General features: G+C 46.7%; 1 protein-coding gene across 1 annotated transcript; it reads right to left on the bottom strand.

Moving 5' to 3' along the window:
* Positions 1–6,926: 6,926 nt before the first annotated feature.
* LOC134057112 (methanethiol oxidase-like) lies at positions 6,927–15,447 on the bottom strand. Its single transcript, XM_062514136.1, is given in 7 exon segments — positions 6,927–7,105; positions 8,853–8,905; positions 8,907–8,972; positions 11,106–11,198; positions 13,493–13,510; positions 13,512–13,615; positions 14,866–15,447. Coding segments are annotated over 7 exon segments (651 nt in total). The 5' UTR covers positions 15,020–15,447; the 3' UTR covers positions 6,927–6,942.
* Between the last annotated feature and the right edge of the window lie 6 nt (positions 15,448–15,453).

Here is a 15,453-nt window from a genome sequence, read left to right as displayed (position 1 = left end):
CGGGATCGGGATGGGATCGGGATCGGATGGGATCGGGACCGGGATGGGATCGGGACCGGGATAATCCCGTTGGGCTCCGGATCGGGAGCGGGGCTGGGACAGGACGGGGTCGCCCCTTGTGGCCCGGATCGGGATGGGGACGATCCCTTTGGACGCGGCTCGGCTCGGGCCGGTGCCGTCGGCGAGCGCGCTCGCTGTCCCTGTGCAGAGAGAGAACTGGGCCGTGGAGGAGGTGATCCGGATCCCGGCCAAGGACGTGTCGGGCTGGATCATGCCCAAGATGCCAGGTTCGTGTGGGCTCGGGGCCGGCACCGCCGCTGGCCCCGCGGCCCCGGCACCGGGCACAGCCCCGTGGGAGCCCAGAGCTCCGTGGGGCACCCCAGAGCCGGCTGGGCGACCCCAAATCCTGCTGGGTGCCCCCAAATCCTGCTGGGAGACCCCAAATCCTGCTGCGAGACCCCAAATCCTGCTGGGCGACCCCAAATCCTGCTGGGAGACACCCAAATCCTGCTGGGTGACCCCAAATCCTTCTGGGAGACCCCAAATCCTGCTGGGTGCCCCCAAATCCTGCTGGGAGACCCCAAATCCTGCTGGGTGCCCCCCAAATCCTGCTGAGAGACCCCAAACCTGCCGGGCTCCGAATCCTGCCTGACTCCCACGCCCAGCTCAGCCCAGATTTTGGCTGTTTCCAAACCCTCAGTAACCCCAAATTTGACTGAACCCAAATCCTGCCTGACTCCCCAAATCCCATCTCCCACAATGCCATCTCCCCCCCCATCCCAAATCCCCCCCAATCCCAAATCCCCCCCATTCCTGTGTCTCCCCCATTCCCGTGTCCCCCCCCCTTCCCGTGCCCCCCCCCATTCCCGTGGTCCCCCCCCCCCATCCAAATCCCCCCCATTCCTGTGTCCCCCCCCCCAATCCCAAATCTCCCCCATTCCCGTGCCCCCCCCATTCCGTGTCCCCCCCAATCCCAAATCCCCCCCATTTCCTGTGTCCCCCCCAATCCCAAATCTCCCCCATTCCCGTGTCCCCCCCAATTCCCGTGCCCCCCCATTCCCGTGTCCCCCCCCAATCCCAAATCCCCCCCCATTCCCGTGTCCCCCCCCCAATCCCAAATCCCCCCCATTCCCGTGCCCCCCCCCCCATTCCCGTGTCCCCCCCCATTCCCGTGTTCCCCCCCATCCCAAATCCCCCCCATTCCCGTGTCCCCCCCATTCCCGTGTCCCCCCCCAATCCCAAATCCCCCCCATTCCCGTGTCCCCCCCATTCCCGTGTCTCCCCCATCCCAAATCCCCCCCATTCCGTGTCCCCCCCATTCCCGTGTCTCCCCCATCCCAAATCCCCCCCATTCCCGTGTCCCCCCCACCCCTCCCCGGTGCTGCCCGTGTCCCCTGAGCCCCGGCTGTGCCCGCAGCCTTCATCGCCGATCTCATCATCAGCCCGGACGACCGGTTCCTGTACGTGTGCAACTGGCTGCACGGGGGACATCCGCCAGTACGAGCTGGGCAGGAACTGCAAGCCCCGGCTGGTGGGGCAGGTGAGGGGCAGCCCCCGGCCCGGGGGGCGAGCGGGGCCAGCGGGGGCCAGTGCCGGGGAACGCTCGTGAGCCCCCCCGTGCCTTGCAGGTGTTTCGTGGGGGGCAGCATCCTGCGAGGGGGGCCCCGTGAGCGTCTGCAGGGACGAGGAGCTCAAGGGCCAGCCCGAGCCGCTGGTGGTCAAGGTGAGCGGGCTGGGGCTGGGGGGCGACTGGGAGGGACTGGGGGGACTGGGAGTGGGGGTGGGAGCGGGGGTGGGTGAACCTGGGGGGGTGTGAGCGCTCACCTGAGGGTGTGAGCGCTCACCTGAGAGTGTGAGTGCTCACCTGAGGGTGTGTGTGCTCACCTGAGAGCGTGAGTGCTCACCTGAGAGCGTGCTCCCAGTCCGTGTGTCCCAGTGCTCCCAGTGCCCCCAGTGCTCCCAGTCCGTGTGTCCCCAGTGCTCCCAGTTCCCCCAGTGCTCCCAGTGCCCCCAGTGCTCCCAGTCCGTGTGTCCCAGTGCTCCCAGTTCCCCCAGTGCTCCCAGTGCCCCCAGTGCTCCCAGTCCGTGTGTCCCCAGCGCCCCAGCCCCCTGTCCCAGTGCCCCCGGTTCCCCCAGTGCTCCCAGTAAGCCCAGCCGTGTGTCCCAGTGCAAGCGCGTGTTCGGCGGCCCCGCCGCGCTGCAGCTGAGCCTGGACGGAAGCGGGCTCTACGTGACCAACTCCTTCTACAGCACCTGGGACCGGCAGTTCTACCCCAGCCTGCTCAAGTGAGAATTCCCGCCGGGAAAAGGCGCCCCCGGGCCGGGGAGGGGGTGGGCAAGGGGCCGGGACCCCCCCGAGCCGGGCCGGGATTGAGCAGAGCCCGGGCTGAGCTCAGCCCTAAGGGGGTCCCGGACTGGGCGGGCGCGGCCCTGAGCTGCTCCGGGGGGATCTGGGGGGGAGAAGGGACCCCGAACCCGTCCTGAGCCAGTCCAGGGGATTTTGGGATCCGAAACCCGACCCCGAACCCGTCCTGACCCAGTCCAGGGGATTTGGGATCCGAACCGGACCCCGACCCCCCTGAAACTCGCCCCATCCCCACTGAACTCGCTCCCGACCCCCTGAACTCGCCCCCATCCCCACTGAACTCGCCCCCATCCCCCCGGGACTCGCCCCCATCCCCCACTGAACTCGCCCCCATCCCCACTGAACTCGCCCCCATCCCCCCCGGGACTCGCCCCCATCCCCACTGAACTCGCCCCCATCCCCACTGAACTCGCCCCCATCCCCTGAACTCGCCCCCATCCCCACTGAACTCGCCCCCATCCCCCGGGACTCGCCCCCATCCCCCCGGGACTCGCCCCCATCCCCCCTGAACTCGCCCCCATCCCCCGGGACTCGCCCCCATCCCCCCGGGACTCGCCCCCATGCCCCCCGAAGTCGCCCCCCGCTCCCCCCCGGTCCCACCCGCTGTCCCCCCCGGGCCCCGGGCGGGCTCTGGCGCTGTCCGCAGCGGCTCCGGGCGGGCTCCGGGCCGGCTCCCGGGGCTCGCAGTCGCCACGAGCCGCCGCTGTGGCCGCGCAGGGAGGGCTCGGTGATGCTGCAGCTCGACGTGGACACGGACAAGGGCGGGCTGGCCGTGAACAAAAACTTCCTGGTGGATTTCGGCAAGGAGCCGCACGGCCGTGCCCTGGCGCACGAGATTCGCTTCCCCGGCGGCGACTGCAAATGCGAGCCCCTGGCCTGAGGGAGCGAGCCCGGGAGCGGCATGTGGGGATATCCCGGGTTTGGGGTGTCCCGGGTGATGGGATGTGGGGATATCCCGGGTTTGGGGTGTCCCGGGTGATGGGATGTGGGGATATCCCGGTTTTGGGGTGTCCCGGGTGATGGGATGTGGGGATATCCCGGGGTTTGGGGTGTCCCGGGTGATGGGATGTGGGGATATCCCGGGTTTGGGGGTGTCCCGGGTGATGGGATGTGGGGATATCCCGGGTTTGGGGTGTCCCGGGTGATGGGATGTGGGGATATCCCGGGTTTGGGGTGTCCCGGGTGATGGGATGTGGGGGATATCCCGGGTTTGGGGTGTCCCGGGTGATGGGATGTGGGGATATCCCGGGTTTGGGGTGTCCCGGGTGATGGGATGTGGGGATATCCCGGGTTTGGGGTGTCCCGGGTGATGGGATGTGGGGATATCCCGGGTTTGGGGTGTCCCGGGTGATGGGATGTGGGGATATCCCGGGTTTGGGGTGTCCCGGGTGATGGGATGTGGGGATATCCCGGGTTTGGGTGTCCCGGGTGATGGGATGTGGGGATATCCCGGGTTTGGGGTGTCCCGGGTGATGGGATGTGGGGATATCCCGGGTTTGGGGTGTCCCCGGGTGATGGGATGTGGGGATATCCCGGGTTTTGGGGTGTCCCGGGTGATGGGATGTGGGGATATCCCGGGTTTGGGGTGTCCCGGGTGATGGGATGTGGGGATATCCCGGGTTTGGGGTTCCCGTTCCCGCTGCAATCTCGATCCCGCTCCGGGCAAAGCAGCGCCGGGACCCGCGGCTGTTCCTGGGATAACCCGGGACATTCCCTGTCCCACCCCTGTCCCTGTCCCGGGACATTCCCTGTCCTTATCCCGGGACATTCCCTATCCCTGTCCCGGGACATTCCCTGTCCTTATCCCGGGACATTCCCTATCCCGGGACATTCCCTGTCCCGGGACATTCCCTGTCCTTATCCCGGGACATTCCCTGTCCCACCCCTGTCCCTATCCCGGGACATTCCCTGTCCCACCCCTGTCCTTATCCCGGGACATTCCCTGTCCCATCCCTGTCCTTATCCCGGGACATTCCCTGTCCCTATCCCGGGACATTCCCTGTCCCATCCCTGTCCTTATCCCGGGACATTCCCTGTCCCTATCCCGGGACATTCCCTGTCCCACCCCTGTCCCTATCCCGGGACATTCCCTGTCCCGTTCCTATCCCGGCTCTGCTTTTCCCAAAATCTCAATAAAGTTTTTTCCTGCATCAGCCGCAGTTTCCCGAGCCTCATTTTCCGGGGGAGGGAAAAAAAACAAAAACAAAAACAAAAAATCCCGGGATTAAACAAAAAAAAAAAAAAAAAAAAAAAGAAGAAAAATATTAAAAATAAAAAATCCCGGGATAAAACAAAACAAAACAAACAAAAAAAAAAATTAAAAATAAAAATCCCGGGATAAAACAACAACAAAAAAAATTAAAAATAAAAAATTTTCCTCATTTCCCCCCCATTTTATCCCTATTTAATTTATATTTTATTCTCTATTTTTTCCCCATTTTATCCCCATTTTATCCCCATTTTTTCCCCATTTTTCCCCCATTTTATTCCCATTTTCCCCTCCCTTTTATCCCAATTTTCCCTCATCCCCCCCCATTATATCCCCATTTTTTCACCATTTTATTCCCATTTTATCTCCATTTCCCCCCATTTTTCCCCCATTTTATCTCCATTTTATCTCCGTTTTATCCCCACTTTATTCCCATTTTTCCCCCCATTTTCCCCTATTTTATCCCCATTTTTCCCCATTTTTATTCCCATTTTCCCCTCCCTTTTATCCCAATTTTCCCTTATCCCCCCCATTATATCCCCATTTTATTCCCATTTTATCTCCATTTTCCCCCATTTTTCCCCCATTTTATCCCCATTTTATTCTCCATTTTATCCCCACTTTATTCCCATTTTCCCCCATTTTATCCCCATTTTATCCCCATTTTATCTCCATTTTTTCCCCATTTTATTCCCATTTTCCCCTCCCTTTTATCCCAATTTTCCCTCATCCCCCCCATTTTATCCCCACTTTATCCCCATTTTATTCCCATTTTTCCCCCATTTTATCCCCATTTTATCTCCATTTTATCCCCACTTTATTCCCATTTTTTCCCCCCATTTTCCCCTATTTTATCCCCATTTTTTCCCCATTTTCCCCCCATTTTCCCCTATTTTATCTCCATTTTTCCCCATTTTATTCCCATTTTCCCCTCCCTTTTATCCCAATTTTCCCTCATCCCCCCCCATTTTATCCCCACTTTATCCCCATTTTATTCCCATTTTTCCCCCATTTTATGCCCATTTTATTCCAAATTTATCCCCATTTTTTCCCCATTTTATTCCCATTTCCCCCCCTCTTTCATCCCAATTTTTTCCCCTTTTCCCCCAAATTTTTATCCCCATTTCATTTCTATTTCATCTCCATTTCATTCCCGTTTCTTTTTTTTTTTTATTTTTCCACGATTTTATTCCATTTTTTTTTCCCCACGAATTAATCACAGAGAATTCCCAGGATCATCGACAGCTCCGCAGGTGCATTCCCAAAATCCCCACAGAATTCCCGATTTTTGTCTTTTTTTTTTTTGGGAATTCTCCCCCCCAGGTGTCCCAGGTGCGTTCCCCCATCATTCCCAAAATCCCCACAGAATTCCCGATTTTTGTCATTTTTTTTTTGGGAATTCTCACCCCCAGGTGTCCCAGGTGCGCTCCCCCATCATTCCCAAACCCCAGAGAATTCCCGATTTTTGTCGGGTTTTTTTGGGAATTCTCCCCCCCAGGTGTCCCAGGTGCGTTCCCCCATCATTCCCAAAATCCCCACAGAATTCCCGATTTTTGTCGGGTTTTTTTGGGAATTCTCCCCCCCAGGTGTCCCAGGTGCGTTCCCCCATCATTCCCAAAATCCCCACAGAATTCCCGATTTTTGTCGGGTTTTTTTTGGGAATTCTCCCCCCCAGGTGTCCCAGGTGCGTTCCCCCATCATTCCCAAAATCCCCACAGAATTCCCGATTTTTGTCGGGTTTTTTTGGGAATTCTCCCCCCCAGGTGTCCCAGGTGCATTCCCCCATCATTCCCAAAATCCCCACAGAATTCCCGATTTTTGTCGGGTTTTTTTGGGAATTCTCCCCCCCAGGTGTCCCAGGTGCGTTCCCCCATCATTCCCAAAATCCCCACAGAATTCCCGATTTTTGTCGGGTTTTTTTTGGGAATTCTCACCCCCAGGTGTCCCAGGTGCGTTCCCCCATCATTCCCAAAATCCCCACAGAATTCCCGATTTTTGTCGGGTTTTTTTGGGAATTCTCCCCCCCAGGTGTCCCAGGTGCGTTCCCCCATCATTCCCAAACCCCACAGAATTCCCGATTTTTGTCGGGTTTTTTTGGGAATTCTCACCCCCAGGTGTCCCAGGTGCGTTCCCCCATCATTCCCAAACCCCAGAGAATTCCCGATTTTTGTCGGGTTTTTTTTTTGGGAATTCTCAGACCCAGATGTCAGAGGTGCGCTCCCCCATCATTCCCAAACCCCAGAGAATTCCCGATTTTTGTCGGGTTTTTTTGGGAATTCTCCCCCCCAGGTGTCCCAGGTGCGCTCCCCCATCATTCCCAAACCCCAGAGAATTCCCGATTTTTGTCGGGTGTTTTTTTTGGGAATTCTCAGACCCAGATGTCAGAGGTGCAGTCCCCCCCCGGGTACCGCACCTCGTGTGCCAGGCAGGGCCCCCCGGGCTCCTTCCCAAAATCCAGCAGGAATTTGGGATTTGGGATCAGCCCCCCCCTCTCCGTGTCCACGTCCACCTGGAGCAGCACCGAGCCCTCCCTGGGAAAGAACAACAATAAAATTAAAAAAAAAAATCATAATTAAATAAAAAAAATAATAATAAATAATAATTGGGGACGGGGATTGAAATGATGAAAGCGAAAATAAATGGAATTTAAATAAAGAAATAAAGAAAGAAATAAATGGGATTCGGGGGGGAGGGGGGATGGAAAAGAGGGGTTTGGGGAAGGGGAAAAAGAAATGAAAAAAAAAAAAGAAAAAGGGATTTGGGGGATGGAAATAAATGGGATTGGGAAGAGGAATAAATGGGGTGTGGGATATGGGAGGGTTGGGGTAACTGGGATAACTGGGATAGCTGGGATAACTGGGATAACTGGGATAGCTGGGGTAACTGGGATAACTGGGATAACTGGGATAACTGGGATAGCTGGGGTAACTGGGATAACTGGGATAACTGGGATAACTGGGGTAACTGGGATAGCTGGGATAACTGGGGTAACTGGGATAACTGGGATAACTGGGATAGCTGGGGTAACTGGGATAACTGGGGTAACTGGGATAACTGGGATAACTGGAGTAACTGGGATAACTGGGATAGCTGGGATAGCTGGGATAACTGGGATAGCTGGGGTAACTGGGATAACTGGGGTAACTGGGGTAACTGGGATAACTGGAGTAACTGGGATAACTGGGATAACTGGGATAACTGGGGTAACTGGGATAGCTGGGATAACTGGGGTAACTGGGATAACTGGGATAACTGGGATAACTGGGATAGCTGGGATAACTGGGGTAACTGGGATAACTGGGATAACTGGGATAGCTGGGGTAACTGGGATAACTGGGGTAACTGGGGTAACTGGATAACTGGGATAGCTGGGATAGCTGGGATAACTGGGATAGCTGGGATAACTGGGATAACTGGGGTAACTGGGATAACTGGGATAACTGGGGTAACTGGGATAACTGGATAACTGGGATAGCTGGGGTAACTGGGATAAACTGGGGTAACTGGATAACTGGGATAACTGGGATAACTGGGATAGCTGGGGTAACTGGGATAACTGGGGTAACTGGGATAACTGGAGTAACTGGGATAACTGGGATAGCTGGGATAGCTGGGATAACTGGGATAGCTGGGGTAACTGGGATAACTGGGGTAAACTGGGATAACTGGGATAACTGGGATAACTGGGGTAACTGGGATAGCTGGGGTAACTGGGATAACTGGGATAACTGGGATAACTGGGATAACTGGGATAACTGGGATAGCTGGGATAGCTGGGGTAGCAGGGATAACTGGGATAACTGGGATAACTGGGATAGCTGGGATAACTGGAGTAACTGGGATAACTGGGGTAACTGGGATAGCTGGGGTAACTGGGGTAACTGGGATAACTGGGATAACTGGGATAGCTGGGGTTAACTGGGGTAACTGGGGTAACTGGGATAACTGGGGTAACTGGGATAGCTGGGGTAACTGGGATAGCTGGGGTAACTGGGATAACTGGGATAACTGGGATAACTGGGGTAACTGGGATAGCTGGGGGTAACTGGGATAGCTGGGGTAACTGGGGTAACTGGGATAACTGGGATAGCTGGGGTAACTGGGGTAACTGGGGTAACTGGGATAACTGGGATAAACTGGGGTAACTGGGATAATTGGGATAATTGGGATAACCCTGGGCTAACCCTGGTCTAACTGGGCTAACCCTGGGCTAACACTGGGCTAACTGGGTTCACACTGGTCTGACTGGTCTAACTGGTCTAACTGGGATCCGCTCACGTCATCAGCTCGGGGTAGAACTGCCGGTCCCAGGAGCTGAACAGGGACGAGGTCCACGTAGAGCCGGCGCCCGTCCAGGCTGAGCTGCAGCATCTGGGGCCCTCCTGGGATCCTCTTCCCCTGGAATTCCCAAAAAATCCCATCCGGGGAATCCCAAATCTCGGATTTCGGGCAGAAATTCCCAGATTTTGGGCAAAAAAAATTGAATTTTCTGGGGATTTTTTTTGAGTTTTTTGTCCACTGCGCTCGTCCGGGCTGAGCTGCAGCATCTGGGGCCCTCCTGGGATCCTCTTCCCCTGGAATTCCCAAAAAATTCCCATCCGGGGAATCCCAAATCTCGGATTTCGGGCAGAAATTCCCAAATTTTGGGCAAAAAATTCCCAAATTTTTGGAAAAAAAATTGAATTTTCTGGGGATTTTTTTTGATTTTTTGTCACGGCGCTCGTCCGGGCTGAGCTGCAGCATCTGGGATCTCCTTCCCCTGGAATTCCCAAAATCCCATCCAGGGAAATCCCAAATCCTGGATTTTGGGGTGAAATTCCCAAATTTTGGGAAAAAAATACCCAAATTTTGGGGCAAAAAAATCGAATTTTTGGGGATTTTTTTTTTGCCTCCAAACCATCCTGGCAAGTTCCCAAATCCCAGATTTGGGGAAAAAAAAAAAAAAAAAAAAAAAAAATTTGGGAAAAACTCCTAAGAATTTGGGAAAAAATTCCTAAAAATTTGGGAAAAAATCCAAAAAATTTGGGATAATTAGCAAAGAATTTGGGAAAAAAAAACCCTAAAAATTTGAGAAAAAGCCCTAAAAATTGAAGAAAAAAAAAAACCTAAAAAATTTGGGAAAAAAAACCCCAAAATTTTGGTAAAAGCCCCAAAAAATTTGGGAAAAAAAATTCAAAAATTCAGGAAAAAAAATTCAAAAATTCGGGAAGACCCCCTAAAAATTTAGGAAAAAATCCCTAAAAATTGAGGAAAAAAAACCCTAAAAAATTGGGAAAAATCCCCAAAAATTTGGGAAAAGCCCCAAAAATTTGGGAAAAAAATTGCAAAACTATGGGAAAAGGCCCTAAAATTTGGGGTAAAAATTTCAAAAATCTGGGAAAACCCCATAAAAATTGAGGAAAAAAATCCCAAAAAATTGAGGAAAAAAACCCTAAAAATTTGGGAAAAATTTCTAAAATTTGGGAAAAGCCCCCCAAAAATTTGGGAAAAGCTCCAAAAATTTGGGAAAAAAATTCCAAAAATTTGGGAAAAATAATTCGGGATAAAAATTCAAAAATTTGGGATGACCCCCTAAAAATTGAGGAAAAAATTCCAAAAAAATTCAGGAAAAAAGCCCTAAAAATTTGGGAAAAAAAATTCCAAAAATTCGGGAAAAAAATTCAAAAATTCGGGAAGACCCCCTAAAAATTGAGAAAAAAATCCCTAAAAATTGAGGAAAAAAACACCTAAAAATTTGGGAAAAATTTCCAAAATTTGGGAAAAGCCCCAAAAAATTTGGGAAAATCCCCAAAAATTTGGGAAAAGCCCCAAAAATTTGGGGAAAAAATTTTCAAAAATTCGGGAAAAAAATTCAAAAATTCGGGAAGACCCCCTAAAAATTGAGGAAAAAATCCCTAAAAATTGAGGAAAAAACACTTAAAAAATTGGGAAAAATTTCCAAAATTTGGGAAAAGCCCCCAAAAAATTTGGGAAAAGCCCCCAAAAATTTGGGAAAAAAAATTCCAAAAATTCGGGAAAAAAAATTCAAAAATTCGGGAAGACCCCCTAAAAATTGAGGAAAAAAATCTCTAAAAATTGAGGAAAAAAATTCCAAAAAATTCAGGAAAAAAGCCCTAAAAATTTGGGAAAAATTTCCAAAATTTGGGAAATCCCCCAAAAAATTTGGAAAACGCCCCCAAAAATTTGGGAAATTTCAAAAATTCGGGAAAAAAATTCAAAAATTCGGGAAGACCCCCTAAAAATTGAGGAAAAAAATCTCTAAAAATTGAGGAAAAAATTCCAAAAAATTCAGGAAAAAAGCCCTAAAAATTTGGGAAAAATTTCCAAAATTTGGGAAATCCCCCAAAAAATTTGGAAAACGCCCCCAAAAATTTGGGAAATTTCAAAAATTCGGGAAAAAAATTCAAAAATTCGGGAAGACCCCCTAAAAATTGAGGAAAAAATCCCTAAAAATTGAGGAAAAAACACTTAAAAAATTGGGAAAAATTTCCAAAATTTGGGAAAAGCCCCCAAAAATGTGGGAATTCTCACCTGGATGACGCAGGGCTCGGGCTGCTCCTGCAATTCCTGATCTTCCAGCACGGTCACAGCTCCCCCTTTGCTGATGCTGCCTCCCAAAAAAACCTGGGAATTCCATGGAAAAATTATCCAGAAATCCAAAGGAAAGAGGGAAAAATAAAAAAGCAGCAATTGGGAATTTGGGGGGATTTTTTGGGGGATTTTTTGGGATTTTTTGGGGATTTTTTTGGATTTTTTTGGGATTTTTTGGGGATTATTTGGGATTTTTTTGAGATTTTTTGGGGATTTTTTTTTTGATTTTTTGGGGATTTTTTGGGGATTTTTTGGGATTTTTTTTTTTTGATTTTTGGGGATTTTTTGGGATTTTTTGGGATTTTTTTTATTTTTTGGGGATTTTTTGAGGATTTTTTTGAGATTTTTTTGGGATTTTTGGGGGATTTTTTGGGATTTTTTGGGGATTTTTGGGGGATTTTTTTTGGATTTTTTGGGGATTTTTTGGGATTTTTTGGGGATTTTTTTTTTTGATTTTTTGGGGATTTTTTGGGGATTTTTTGGGATTTTTTTTTTGATTTTTGGGGATTTTTTGGGATTTTTGGGGGATTTTTTGGGATTTTTTTTTATTTTTTCGGGATTTTTTGAGGATTTTTTTGAGATTTTTTTGGGATTTTTGGGGGATTTTTTGGGATTTTTTGGGGATTTTTGGGGGATTTTTTTTGGATTTTTTTGGGGATTTTTTTTTTGAATTTTTGTGGATTTTTTGGGGATTTTTGAGGATTTTTGGGGGATTTTTTGGGAAATTTTTGAGGATTTTTTTGAGATTTTTTTTGGATTTTTTGGGAATTTTTTGAGGATTTTTTTTTTGGATTTTTCAGGAGTTTTTGGGGTTTTTTGGGAATTTTTTGAGGATTTTTTTGGGATTTTTCAGGAGTTTTTGGGGTTTTTTTGGGGGGATTTTTTGAGGATTTTTTTGGAATTATTTGGGGATTTTTGGGGAATTTTTTTGGGAACTTCTGGGAATTTTTTTTAAGGATTTTTTGGGGGATTTTTTGAGGATTTTTTGAGGTTTTTTTGAGGATTTTTTGGGATTTTTTTGGGAATTTTTTTGGGATTTTTTTAGGGAATTTTTGGGGAATTTCTGGGAATTTTTTGAGTATTTTTGGGAATTTCTTGGGTATTTTTTGAGGGTTTTTTTTGGGATTTTTTGGGATTTTTTTGGGATTTTTTTTGATTTTTTGGGGATTTTTTGGGATTTTTTGGGAATTTTTTGAGGATTTTTTTGGGATTTTTTTAGGGAATTTTTGGGGAATTTCTGGGAGATTTTTTGGAATTTTTTGGGGGACTTTTTGGCGGGATTTTTTTGGGATTTTTTGAGGATTTTTTTGGAATTATTTGGGGAATTTTTGGGAATTTCTGGGTATTTTTTTGGGGATTTTTTTTTGAGGATTTTTTGAGGGTTTTTTGAGGATTTTTTGGGGATTTTTTGGGAATTTTTTGAGGATTTTTTGGGAATTTTTTTTGGATTTTTTGGGAATTTTTTGAGGATTTTTTTTTTTGGATTTTTCAGGAGTTTTTGGGGTTTTTTGGGAATTTTTTGAGGATTTTTTTGGGATTTTTCAGGAGTTTTTGGGGTTTTTTTGGGGGGATTTTTTGAGGATTTTTTTGGAATTATTTGGGGATTTTTGGGGAATTTTTTTTGGGAACTTCTGGGAATTTTTTTAAGGATTTTTTGGGGGATTTTTTGAGGATTTTTTGAGGTTTTTTTGAGGATTTTTTGGGAATTTTTTTGGGATTTTTTTAGGGAATTTTTGGGGAATTTCTGGGAATTTTTTGAGTATTTTTTGGGAATTTCTTGGGTATTTTTTTGAGGGTTTTTTTTAGGATTTTTTGGGATTTTTTTGGGATTTTTTTTTGATTTTTTTGGGGATTTTTTGGGATTTTTTGGGAATTTTTTGAGGATTTTTCGGGGATTTTTTTGGAATTTTTTGGGATTTTTTGGGAGATTTTTTGGAATTTTTTTGGGGGACTTTTTGGCGGGATTTTTTGGGGATTTTTTGAGGATTTTTTTGGAATTATTTGGGGAATTTTTGGGAATTTCTGGGTATTTTTTTGGGGATTTTTTTTTGAGGATTTTTTGAGGGTTTTTTGAGGATTTTTTGGGGATTTTTTGGGAATTTTTTGAGGATTTTTTGGGAATTTTTTTAAGGATTTTTCAGGGATTTTTCGGGGATTTTTCAGGGGTTTTTTTTGGGTGGATTTTTTTGTGGATTTTTTGTGGAATTTTTTTTTTTTTTTGGTGAATTTTTTCGACGGATTTTTTTGGGGTGACTTTTTTGTGGGATTTTTTGGGGAATATGTTGAATTATTTTAGGAATGTTTTTTTTTTTTTTTTTTTGGCTCACCTGCCCCACGAGTTTGGGGGTTTTTGGGATCAGTGATGTTGTACTGGCGCACGTCCCCGTGGATCCAGTTACTGAAATAAAGGAATTTATCATCCAGGGAAATCAGGATATCTGTGATCAAACCTGCCAGAGGGGGGGAAAAAAAAAATCAGGGAGAATCCCAAAAAAAAAAAACCCAAAAAAAAACCCCAAAAAAATCCAGAAAAAAACCCAAAAAACCAAAAAAAAAAACCCAAAAAAAACAACAAAAAAAAACCCCCCAAAAAACCCCAAAAAAAACAAAAAAAAAACCCAAAAAAACCAAAAAAAATCCCCCCAAAAAACCCCACAAAAAATCCTCAAAATAAAAAAAAAACCCAACAAATAAAACCCCACCAAAAAAACAAAAAAAAAAAAAAAAATCCCCCCCAAAATCCAGAATAATAATAATGAAAAAAAAAAACCCAAAAATTTCGAAAATAAAAAAAAAAAAAAAAAATCCTAAAAAATCCGGAAAAGAATAATTTTAAAAAGTCCTTAAAATAATTCCCCATTTATTTCTCAAATTTTCCCCATTTTCCCCCAAATTTTCCTCAAATTTTTGCCCAACTTTTTTTCCAAATTTTCCCCAAAATTTTCCCATTATTTCCCCAAATTTTTCCCTAATTTTCCTCAATTTTTCCCAAAATTTCCCCCATTTTCCCCCAAATTTTTCCAACATTTTCCCCATTTTTTCCCAATTTTTCCCTAATTTTTCCTCAATTTTCCCCCCAATTTCCCCCCAATTTTTCCTCAAAGTTTCCCTAATTTTTCCCCAAATTTTCCCCATTGTTTTTCCCCATTTATTCCCCAATTTTTACCCCATTTTTTCCCCATTTTTTCCCAATTTTTCCCCAAATTTACCCCAATTGTTTTCCTTTTTTCTCACAAATTTTCACCAATTTTCCCCCCTTTTTTTCCGCATTTTCCCCCAATTTTTCCCAAATTTCCCCCATTTTTCCCCCAAATTTTCACCACTTTTTCCCCAATTTTTTCTCAAATTTCCCCAAATTTTCCCCAAATTTTCCCAACATTTTTCCCATTTTTCCCCCATTTCTTCCCTAATTGTTTTCCTTTTTTCCCCAAATTTTCCCCAATTTTTCCCCATTTTTTCCTCACTTCTTCCCCAAATTTTCCCCCATTTCCCCCCAATTTTTCCTCAAAGTTTCCCCAATTTTTTCCCAGTTTTTCCCCAATTTTCCCCCAATTGTTTTCCTTTTTTTTCCCCAAATTTTCCCCATTTTTCCCCATTTCTTCCCCCATTTTCCCCCAAATTCCCCCCATTTTTCCCACAAATTTTCCCCAATTTTTTTCTCCATTTTTCCCAAATTTTTCCCAATTTTTTTCCCACTGACCTGGCATTTCTGGGAGCAGCCATCCCTGGACTTTTTTCTTGGGCACCTCAATCACTTTCTCTGCTTCCCATTTTCCTTCCTGAGGGAGGGAAAACGTGGAATTATTCTCCCAAAATTCCCAAAATTCACGGAATTTCCACCCCCACAATCCCATTGTGAAAAAAAAAAAAAAAAACCTCAGAGATTTCCATAGAAAAAATCAGGAATTCCAAGAAAAAAGAAAAAAAAAAACAACAAAAACAAACAAACAAAAAAACAAAATACAAACAAACAAAAAAAAAAAACCAAAAAAAACCCCCCAAATTCCTATTGGGTTTTGCCCAAAATTCTGGGAATTCATAGGAATTTTGTGGGATCGATGATGTTCCATGGTCTGGATGGTAAAATTGGGGAAAATCCTACAAATCTCTGGAATTCCATAGGAAAATAAAAAAAAAAAACCAAACAAACAAAAAAAAACAAAAACAACAAAAAAAAAAACCAAAAAAATAAAACCAACTGGAATTCCATGGAAAAAATCCCCGAAAATCTCCGGGAAAAATCCAAAAAAAAATCCTCTAAAAAAATCCCAAAAATCCCCGGGAAAAA

Source organism: Cinclus cinclus, unplaced genomic scaffold, assembly GCF_963662255.1.
Source record: "Cinclus cinclus unplaced genomic scaffold, bCinCin1.1 SCAFFOLD_336, whole genome shotgun sequence".
Classification (NCBI taxonomy): Eukaryota; Metazoa; Chordata; class Aves; order Passeriformes; family Cinclidae; genus Cinclus; species Cinclus cinclus.
This window is presented reverse-complemented; position numbering and strand designations above follow the sequence as displayed.